General features: G+C 33.1%; 1 protein-coding gene across 1 annotated transcript; it reads left to right on the top strand.

Moving 5' to 3' along the window:
• The first annotated feature begins 6482 nt into the window (after window positions 1-6482).
• LOC143051112 (uncharacterized) lies at window positions 6483-11528 on the top strand. The gene is made up of 5 exons (XM_076224133.1): window positions 6483-7153; window positions 7820-7946; window positions 8636-8692; window positions 9691-10108; window positions 11227-11528. The coding sequence occupies exons 2-4, from the start codon at window positions 7875-7877 to the stop codon at window positions 9871-9873; spliced, it is 312 nt and encodes a 103-aa protein (XP_076080248.1). The 5' UTR covers window positions 6483-7153; window positions 7820-7874; the 3' UTR covers window positions 9874-10108; window positions 11227-11528.
• The last annotated feature ends 510 nt before the right edge of the window (window positions 11529-12038 follow it).

Genomic DNA, 12038 nt, shown 5'->3' with positions numbered 1-12038 from the left:
TCATAACGACGGGTTGTCTGTTTACTTTTTATTGATAAATTTTGGAACAAGTCTACGTATCTTATTATATGAAAAATGGAACTCCAAATTTATTGATGCTTTTACATGTTTTGTATCATTATCCAAAAAAATTTACTGCATTAATTACTGCAGACGTTTAAGTTCTTGCACATCCATACTTTTCGACAATTACAGTGCCAGGTAACATTTCCGTAAATAAAGGTCATGCATGGTTAATGACTGCAATGTGGACATTATTTTCAATTAGATAATTTGAAAATAAAGTTTCAGCATTTGTCACTTAAAGTTCCATTGGTGATTCTTTCTTTTCAAAAAATGATGGAAGTCTAGAATTGTCATTTTGTAATTCGGCATAGCTGCCATGATTTGTATACCAAACATGCCGCTTTAGTCGTTACGAACACCTTGCAACACACTGACATCTTGATTACAATATGTGCAGTACGCATAGCTTTCCCGTTATAACTTGATTAGGCAAGGGTATTCCAGCGAATATTCCGTCCTATTACGCTGTCCTTTCTACTTAGTCAGGTGCATTCGGGACATTTTCGTTTTGTCGAGGAGAAGTAGAGAAAGGAGAAATGCTACTTCATAAAATGCGTGTTCGATAGGTCGATAACTCCCTAGAAACCAGAAGCATTACAGTTGCGTTTGTCTTAGCACTGGACCGGGCGGAAACGAAATGAAAAAATCCGCGTTTTATAAAATTGAACGGCGGCGACTGGGAATCCTTCACTGATCGCAAAATCGTAATGGTTGCCATCTACGTATTGTTTTAATTTACAGCAGAATGTTGGATGTTGATAATGATTCTCATGAGGTGACAAAAAGGGTGCAAACAGACATGAGAATCATAATTTTGTACTGTATATATAGTTCCATTCTAGCAAAATTTTATTTTTGTTGTTAACATGATATTAAATAAGAAAGTATGACTGTACTACATCGTAATGTGTGATAATTGATATCACTTTTAAAAGTGTAAAAACAAACAGTTTTTCACCCAACCAAAAACCAACTGAATTTCCCCAAAAACCGGGAATGATCTCGGGTGCTCCGAAAGGGTATGTACATTCTGTTCCAGAAGTGGCAGCCTTCGTGATAAGATAAAAACACTAAAATATAAACATAAGGAAGTAAATTTACAACTCCGTAAGGAAGCAGATGTATAACTCCTTTAGCTGAACACCCTGGCTATAAGCTCACATTTTTAGAAATAATGAACCGTTTGCTTGTGAAGTCGGTGTCAGACAAGAAGAAAATCTGTCACCGTTTTTATTTTCTTTATACTTGAATGACCTTTAAGACTTTCTCATCTCGGAAAATGTTTTAGGTTTGAACACAAGTAAAGATATAAAAGAAAAACTTGGAACTTTAATAAAATTATTCATAATTCTCTACGCAGATGACACTGCAATCATGGCAGAATCACCTGACCAACTGCAACATGCAGTTGACAAATTTTAAAAAAATTGCGAAACCTGGAAGATGCGAGTAAATGTTGCGAAAAACTAAGATCTTAATTTTTTCAAAAGGAGGAACGCATACCCTCCACTTTTCCGATTCAACAATCATCATATTGAAACTGTAAAATACTTTAACTACTTCGGAAATATTTTCAGCAAAAACAGGCAGCTTTAAACAATGCAAACAACATCTCAAGGACAAAGCAATAAGTGCAAGGTACGGAGTTTTAAGGAAGGGAAGAATTCACAAATTATCCATTAAATGCCATGTAGATTTATTTGACTTAGTGGTAAAACCTATTCTGCTATATGGATGTGAAATAAGGGTGTTACAAAAACAAAGATGTACTAGAAAGAGTTCAAACTAAATTTGTTAAGCTACTATTACATCTTAAGCCATCAACTTAAAACGACTTCATTTATGTAGAACTGGGTCGGTATTCCTCAGAAATAGATATAAAATCTAGAATTGTATCTTATTGGACAAAGTTAATTACCGGTAAAGAAAGTACGCTCGCTGATGTAATGTTAAGATACCTTTAAAAGTTGGCACAAGCATCAACATTTCGATCGCGAACGTTAGACGACAAGAGACAATTAAATTATCTTACTTATGATCATTCCAAAACACATCACCTAACATTTTACGCGGTTATTAAAAAAAATACGAGAAGATCAGTTTACACAGTCATGGTTAGGAAAGGTACACGATTCGCCTAAAACCCTGAATTATCGCCTATACAAGACATCACATAATTTCGAACACTATCTAAACGTACTTGATGATAAAGATGCAATACAAATGTCGCGGTTTAGGACAATGAACCATAAACTGCCTATTGAAAATGGTAGATGTCAATCCAGTCCCGAGAAAAGAGATGGTGTCCGTTGTGCAGAGTTGCTATAGGTGACAAATACCACTACGTATGTAATGGAATGCAGCAGTCTTCACACAGACAGAACACTACTTATTGACAAGAAATACCTTACGAACTGTAATGTTTTAAAAGTTAATGCTATTATGCACCAAACACAGAAATCTAAACTTCGAAAATTGTACCAATTTATTAAAAATATAAATGACAAACTGGTTTCTCTCTGACCTGTCGGCTATACTGATCATACAGTTATCATACAGTTGTAAAATAACTCATATTTAATGCTTCCGCAACAAATGTACAATGCAATGTAATGTAAATTCATGTTTTTCTGCCTACCTTCCAAATTTCCAAAAAGTTGTGCCAAATACGGCTAAGGTAATCTATGCCTGGAATAAGAAAATCCTTATTTTTAAGAAAAAAAAAAACAAAGTTTTGTAAACAGGAAATTTATAAGAATAACCACACATTGATATTCATGTTAACACCAAAGTGTTGACTACTGGGCTGGGCTCGGGGACGAAACGTCCACCAGCAGTGGCATCGACCCAGTGGTGTAAATAGTTATCAAAGATTCCAGGATTATAATCTTTAACTAGGATACATTGGAGTTGAATCAGAAGATCGTGGTAATGATTATTTGGAACTTGAAGACAAACTGGAAAAACTACCCAAAGAAGTACGTCCCTCATTTACAACAAAAAGAAAAGTAGATGATAAAAATGACAACAAATGAAAATTCCGTTCCAGCAGTTTTATCATCACTTAGCCGAAGACCGTTAAATGTTATCTTTTTTTTTGGTCTCATTTTACATACTGAGAGTTGGTTTATTGAAGTTTATTGTTGATTTAATTTTCGAAAAAATCTCAGTTGCAATATTGAGTGCTTAACTTTTGAAAAATAATTTCCTGCTTATTTCGCAGATATGATAAAAAGAAGTCGATTATAACACTATTTTCATTAATGTGCAAATTTTGACCGCTGTCATTGAATGAGGTATAACTTCTTAGATTTAAAATCAAGAAAGAACAAATTGAAAATAAGACCTGTTGGACTTGAATAAATGATCAACTTTGCCAGTGTTTATTTTTTTTTAAAGTATAAAGATATTGCAGATTTATGAGATAAAACAGTGTAGTTTAGTGAAGTGAAAGTAGTTAAGTATAGTGATGTATAGTAGAGTATAGTTTTTTATTGTATAGTATAGCATAGCATAGTATAGTTAAGTATAGTATAGTATAGTTTTGTATTGTATAGTATACTAGTTAACTATAGTATAGTAAATTATTTTGAAGTTATCAATCATTCGAATCTGTTGCATCATCATGTGCTAAATTTTAGTATATATTACAACTAACACCTAAGTGTTAAACATGATGTATACCAACTGCCAATCATTGTATAATTGTGAACTGTTTATTTTGGTATCCTGATGTCAAATGGTTCCTCTTTATCCAAATGGTCAATTTTGTTTGAATGCTCCCTTGAACCATCGGACAATCCGGACAATCTTCCGATATATCTGGAATTTGTAATTGATAATCACCATAGGAAATTCCTCGTTTTGATGAAATATTTGGACGAGTTTCTGGCGTTGGTTATGATTGGTCAGATTTGCTTCTATTTTCAGCGTGCTCGTATATTAGTAAAAACTTATCTAACAATTTTCTTCCCTGGACATTGGACTTCCAAAATTGTTAAATTACTTTCTTTCTTTAGCGTTCAGCCCATTCCAAAATATGTCTCTCTTTTCATAAATAAGTATGTGTGGAAGCCAAAAAAAAATCTTATGGTCCATTGGCATACATTGCCATCTCAAACTCCTGTTGCTGACAGGTAGCATATTCCTCCACTTTACGATTGAAAACTGGCAGAGTGACTTTACCTGATCGACCAATCAAGTCCTTAACGTTGTTGTTTGTGCTTTCAACTCGGTTATTACTGAAATGACCATCAAGTTGTGTTTGGTCGGTGACTGCTTTGATGAGGTGTGATTTGAATTTTTCAGACTCGTTTGAAACAAACTATGCGTCGAATGAATGTATAAGATGGTCCCAAGTAGTTTTCAGACCTCTTATGCGACTATCAAACTCCGACGTGGTCTCGCTGTCAATAAGGCCTTTTTGGTACAATATGGATCAACATTTGTGCCAAAGATGTCGGAAACTATATGCTTTGTCGCAGGTGTTACTGACTTCATTTCTTTCAGTTTATATTCAATTTTTCTTTCTTATGGGAAGCACACAACAAGTTTACGAAAGATTCTGGAGTGAAGGGTACCGCAATGACATTCATTGTCGCTTCATCACCTTCTGAACCAATCGCCTGCATTTGGTATCCAAACTTTGGATTCATACGATTAATGGCGTTTTTGTTGTGTTATAACTAGCGATATTAGCTTAAATTGGGTTTGTCGAGATCGGTAATTTTAACGATCGGAAGTCGGTAAATTAGGCTATGTTTCCCTTCCGGATATCGGTAATTTTAGCGACTGCTGATTTTTTTTAAAATGTTTTCAATGACGAAGGTTCAAATTTCCAGTGTAATAACTGGATATCACGTTTATAAGAAACAACCTATTGGAACCGTGTGCTATGTTTTAAAAGATAGAAATAACGTCCATGACAAAGAAAGTTTAGTGGTTAGTGGTAAAAAAAAACTCTGACAGCCCGAAAATTGGGCATGTGCCTGCAACACCAGTGACCTTAAAGTCGACACTGAATGAAGTCCTGGATATTTCATGTTCTGTAATTGAAATCAAATGGTGAGACTAGCTATGAACCCCAACACCTTTTGCTATTATATAACCTTCCCATAGTCATCTCCCTATCACATAAGGTGCCTTAAAGGGTGTGATAATACACCAATAAAGCATAATAGATATAGGAAGATATTGTGTGAGCGCCAATGAGACAACTCAACCACGATAGCAACAGATGTTATTATGTTTAAACTTCTTGGATATGACTTGGGGAATGACATAGTCAAGTTTCATGAAGTTTTTAATTGTAGATGCTGTAATATATGGCCACCAGAAGATCTTCATCACTTGTCAGGTGACATGGTTAGTTTGCTGCAAAGTTTGGTTGCTTAAGTCTCAATGTTTTTGATGCAAGCTCATCTTTTTCAATGTTGCAATCAAAAACTGTATGCAGGAGATTTTCGTTTTTGGTATTAGTTGAAAAAAAAAATTTCACCAAAGATCAAATACGTGTGTAAAGATTGTTTCGACTACTGGCAACACAATTTTGTGCAAAAGTCAAGTCTTAGAGAGTAGTTTTTCTGACCTAAATGTAAGTGGGGCAACCATACACACTGACAATATCTCATTTAGTGACCTTGATTTATACACTAGAGGCTCTCAAGAGCCAGTGTCGCTCATTTTGGTCTATGTGAGTATTAAACAAAGGACGCAGATGGATTCATGACAAAATCGTGTTTTGGTGATGGTGATGTGTTTGTACATCTTACTTTACTGAATATTATTGCTGCTTACAATTATTTCTATAGATAATAAACTTAGCCCAGTAATTTCAGTGGAAAATTTAGTAAGAATTTACAAATTTTATGAAAATTGTTAAAAATTGACTATAAAGGACAATAACTCCTTAGGGGGTCAATTGACCATTTTGGTCATGTTGACTTATTTTTAGGTCTTACTTTGCTGTACATTATTGCTGTTAACAGTTTATCTCTACCTATAATAATATTCAAGATAATAACCAAAAACAGCAAAATTTCCCTAAAATTACCAATTCAGAGGCAGCAACCCAACAACGGGTTGTCCTTTTCATCTGAAAATTTCAGGGCTGATAGATCTTAACCTGATAAACAATTTTACCCCTTGTCAGATTTGCTTTTAATGCTTTGGATTTTGAGTTATACGCCAAAAACTGCATTTTACCCCTATGTTCTATTTTTAGCCATGGCGGCCATCTTGGTTAGTTGGCCGGGTCACGCCACACATTTTTTAAACTAGAAACCCAAAAGATGATTGTGGCCAAGTTTGAATTAATTTGGTCCAGCAGTTTCAGAGGAGAAGATTTTTGTAAAAGATATATTTGATTTACCTCCTTTCTATCACAATGATTTTTATGGTGGTCCCATATGCCATGATATTGCACTGGACAACACTCCTAAGCAAAACATTTGTGATCGGACGACACAATAGCCTTTTTCTTTACTAGAAATACAAATTTTATAAACCAACAGCCATTTGCTAATACCATATATGTTACTTATTTGGAGTAAACTTTCAAATTATAAAATCTGTCTCAGTGTGTCAATGCCTACCATGTCTAAAGTTGGTCTTTATTCATGCATTGTTTATCATCATTATAAATCATATGTATTCATCCTGTATATGCATTTAGCTTGCCTTCCATCTACCCCAAAGGATTTTTTACTATATTTACTTCAGTGTAAAGTCACAATGCCTTATGAAAAAAAAATCAATGAAAAGAAGTTAAATTAAGCATGTTACATTTAACAGACATATTTTATATTGGCCTTTTTAATCACTTATAAAACTCAATAAACTTGATTAAGTCTAAAAGAATAATTATATATCATACAATATTACTGGTGCATCTATTTTTTTGTCTCAGATTACATGTACATTTCAAAAATACACAATCATGACAATATTTGCATGTATGATTTTGTTCAGGCAACTTCAATGATATTATTTTTTTTTAAATTCAGGTCTTTGTACAAAGTGCAGGAAAAGTCTATTGAAACAAGCTCAGTGTGAGGAATTATCTTTAGATGTTTCTAAAATAATGCAGGTAAGATTATATATAATTATGTTTTCAAGGAAACTCTTGTAAAAGTAAACAACAATTGACTACTGTCTGCAGTATACAAAAAGTATACATGTACATGTATTCACTGCACTTTTAATTCAAGGAATTCTAATATGCTAGTAGTACTGTATATATTGAAACACCTACTTCAAGTTTGTGGATATTAAAATTGAATTACTGTTTGGTATTACAAATCACTTTTATTCTTATGTATCAGGTGGCAGATCCAGAACTTTTCATAAGCCCTTGAACTGACCTAAGGGGGCCCCTCCCTTTATTAAGTCTAAAAGAATAATTATATATCATACAATATATACTGCAGTCATGCTTCAGTGATTCCCCACATAATCAACCAAATCCCCCTTTCCTGGATACACCTATGAGTATTAAGTACATCTTTGTACATAAATGTATATATAGACTGCATGTCAGAAAAAATATGAAATTTAGATAATGATACAATTCCAAATTAAAAAAAAAATATGGCCACCAGAGACAGTACATGATTCAAAATTGTGAGTTCTTCTATAATACTTCATGCCAGGTATACAATTATAAAACTTTACAAGATTGATGTCAAACTGCAATGATATACATGTTTAAAAATAGCTAGAGGGAAGTCAGTTAAAATATACACATTTTTTCCAGGGTGATCAGCAACCCTATATGTCAGAGACAAGAGACACATATATCTGACCATGAAATGACAGATAATGTACCAGAATTCAGAAGCAGAACTACAGTAGACAGCTATAGTCCACCTGACAATGTACATGTATGTTTACAATTGTATACTTTCAAAAAACTTTTTATTTCCAATGCAAGCTACCAAAATATTTAAGATATAAATGTCCAGACATGTCATGCATGTAGTTAAACTGATATTTGCCATTTTAGGCATATATTTTTATTTTCTCCTACAATAGATTTTTTTTTATAATCATAGGAATCCAAATACTATAACTGTGACAAATCTAAGTTCTGACAAACAAAAGCTTTACAGCTAATTTTCTAATGCATGTAGGGTAAGACTTTCAGTTTGGTTTGTTTGCTGGCTTTGTTTGTATACTGACAATTTTAATTGAATTACTTGCAATCAAATTTAAATATAATATGTACTGCTTTAATAATGCATGCCTATATTGTTTACAGATGTCAATCTTAATTACAATGTTTGAGCTAACATTTATACAAACAAAGCAAACAAGCTAGCCAAAGTTTTACTCTACAAGCATTAGGAAATTAGCTGTAATTCTTGAATATACATATACGTGTACAATGATGGTCATTCAAACTTTACACTAGATAATGGAAGAGTGCCCGTCACTGCCAATGAGACAACTCTCCATCCAAATCACAATTTGTAAAACTAAATCCTTATAGGTCAAAGTAAGGCCTTCAAAAACAAAAAAAGTTTGAGCCTGATATTAAAAGTAAATGCATTTCTTTATTGAATGTTTGCAGGTTGAAGCAGATGAAGAGCATACATGTATGTTTATTACTAACAGGAGAAAAAGAAAGGTAAATACCATGAAATGTTTTTGAAAGATATGATTTATATTGTATCAGATCAAACATGTCATACTTTTCCATATTTAGCTTTACAAATGAGCTATTATTTAAAAACAACTAGCCCCATCATCCTTATTTTTTTCAAACTACATGTAACATGTAGTTAAATCAGTAAAATCTGTGATTATTTACAAAGTTGTATAAAAAAATGTTCATCTTGTAACAGTGTTAAGCAAAAATATGTTAATTATAAAAATAGAAGATGTTGTATGATTGCCAATGAGACAACTCTACACAAGATACCAAAATAACCCAGCAATTAACAACTATAGGCCACTGTATGGCCTTCAACAATGAACAAAGACCATACCGCAAAGTCAGCTATAAAAGGCCCTGAAATGACAATGTAAAACAATTCAAACGAGAAAACTAACAGCCTAATTTACATACAAATAGGTCAAGGTCAATGTAGTTGAATGTATTACTGTTTTAGATTATAGCACAAGTTTAAAACTATGTCAAGTTACTTGAAGCTTTCCTCTTGAATTTAGGAACATGGAGTATGTCAGTTCTTTGAAAAAAACTTGATGACATGTACATGTGTAACATACAACTGAAAGTGTAAAACAATAATTATACCCCATTTATGTGCATTATGATTTCTGGTCTGTGTGTCCGTTCGTCTGTCTGACTGTCCCACTTCAGGTGAAATATTTTGTTCCAGGTACATGTAGATGTTTTGATGAAGTTGAAGTCCAATCAACTTGAAACTCAGTACTCATGTTCCCTATGCTATGATCATTATAATTTTTATGCCAAATTGGAGTTTTTATCCCGTTTTCACTGTCCATTGAACATAGAAAATGACAGTGCAAATGGGGCATCCATGTACTATGGATACATTCTTGTTGGGATTTTTTTTTATAAAAAGATCAGTTTATTAGTCACTCAACCTTATTTTTACACTACAGTGATCATTTTCAATTAATGTACAATGTAAATTGCAGGCGAAAGAGTGTTTAGATGATTTAGTCCTCAGTCAGGAAACCGACCAGTCACTTGCAGGGGGTAGTCAGGTTTCTGAAGCGTCAGTTTGTGTAATTGAAAAATTAGATAAACTGAATGAATTTTTAAGCCTGTCTGGAATTAGTCCAGTTAAGAAGATCCCAGGGACCTTTGGAGAGTGCTAGTACAAGAACCATTCAGAGATATAAACTCAAGGCTAGGCAGTGCCTTAACTCTGTTTTTGAAACCATTTGTCCAGGTGAGACACCATTTCTAGAAGCTGAACTTTATCCAGAATCATTGAAAGACAATACCATGAAGACACTTCTAGAAATATACACTAAGGCTGATACATGGATGTTCAGACGACAGGTCTTATCTATCCTCACTGAGCAACTAAACTATGATGCATTAAGAAAGGTAAGGATTATTCTTAGATAGAATTCCATGTACTATAATTTTTGTGAAGGTTAATTTTAGACTAAATGTCTTACATCTAATATCATCTGTCCTTGACCTTGTTTTTATGTTTCATCATTCATTCAATCATTGTTAGATTTTTGTGCGTTGGTCGGTTTTCCAAATACTTAAAGCAATAGGTTAGCTGTTTTTAGTGTATGGAACAATTAATATTGTAAGGTGTACATGTCTGTCTGTAAAGTATTATCTGACTTGAACTCATTTTCATGGTTCATTGGTCATTGAATTTTTTTGTTAAATTTGACAGTTTGTTAGATTATATTTGATACTATAAGCAACAGGTCAATTGTATTTAGTGTTTGGAAAGATTGTAAGGGGGGAATGTCTGTCAGACCTGGTTCGTCTGACTATATATATCATACAACATTGATTTTGTTTATAAAAAAATATGTGGTATGACTACCAGTGAGACAACTCTCCACAAGAGACCAAATGACACAGAAATTAACAACTTTAGTTCATTGTATGGCCTTCAACAATGAGCAAAGCTCATACTTCAAAGTCAGCTATAAAAGACACCGAAATGACAAAAGTAAAACAATTCAAATGAGAAAACAAACAGTCTAGTTTATATACAAAAACTTAGAACATTGTTACATTCAACATTTAAGAACCCCAAGAATTCAAGAATAAAATCCCATTGAAACGACAACATGTTACCAATACAAAATGTTTACGATTTTTTTTTATAATTGTATAAAAATCAGTTGAAAAAGGCTTATCAGATGGATACAAATAACATCCATCTAACAAAAACACAGAGTGCACATCACCGGGTACTTGTATATATATCCCAACAACAAAAGACCCTAAGTACTGATCTGAGAGTACTCAAAATCATCAACAGCTAGTTCAACTAATAAAAAAATCATGCATCTGAGACTACATTATTTTCAGTTTAGTTAGTGTGATAGTTGCAAAACCTTCATGTTACAGACTTTTAGAATAAGTTCAATGATAAGGCAAGGGAAATAGGCAAAACTTCTAAGTGAGTGCTCTGCTCTTCGTGATTTCACAAAAATATCTGAAAAGAAAAAAATGTAAATTTTTTTTTATAGATGATTCCCAATATTACACAATGGAGGTACTATGAGGCTAAAAGACACACAGACAAGTCAGGTGCAGGACAGCCAGTTCAGCCCTCAAAACAACAGAGAGAGAAGTTTGATGCCAAATGTTTAGAACATTTTATAGATTTTATAACATCTAATCAAATCATCAAGGACCTACCATTTGGGGATAAAACTCTAAGGTTATCAACTGGAGAGATCAGAAATATACCAAATGTAGTTCGATCCATCGCACCAGTTTCCATCATCAAACAGTACAACCAATTGTGTGAAGAAGATCAGGTTAAACCTTTAGGTAAGTTTATCATAAACTAAAGGAAGTCAATCATTTTAATACAGATACCCAATTGTCCGGCTTTTAGACACAAAGGGGCATAACTCTTTAAAGGTAAATTCAAATTTAGCCTACAATTGAACTTGACATATATATGTAATAAGTATCATAGATTTCGTCCACATATGCTTTATAGTTATATCATCATTTGAAAAACAGTGAAGTCTTGACCTCTGAATATTGATAAAAAATGGAACATTGTCATGTCATAAAATGGTACACACCAATTGACACACATAGGGTAAAAAAATAAAATTTATTACTGTCATTCTAAATATTTGTGAGACTTTTAGTTTCAGGATAGTAGAGAAATCATTCTTAATGTGGAGAAATTTGAATCAGATAAATTGGACCCAAAATGGCATTTAACATTATAAGAATAAAATAAGTAAATGTGGTATGATTGCCAATTCATCAAATACAAGTTTGTATATTTTATACACATCCTCTTAAATCATTTTTGTAA

This window comes from Mytilus galloprovincialis, chromosome 11, assembly GCF_965363235.1.
Source record: "Mytilus galloprovincialis chromosome 11, xbMytGall1.hap1.1, whole genome shotgun sequence".
Classification (NCBI taxonomy): Eukaryota; Metazoa; Mollusca; class Bivalvia; order Mytilida; family Mytilidae; genus Mytilus; species Mytilus galloprovincialis.
Note: the sequence above shows the minus strand (reverse complement) of the source record. Positions and strands in the feature narration are given on the sequence as shown.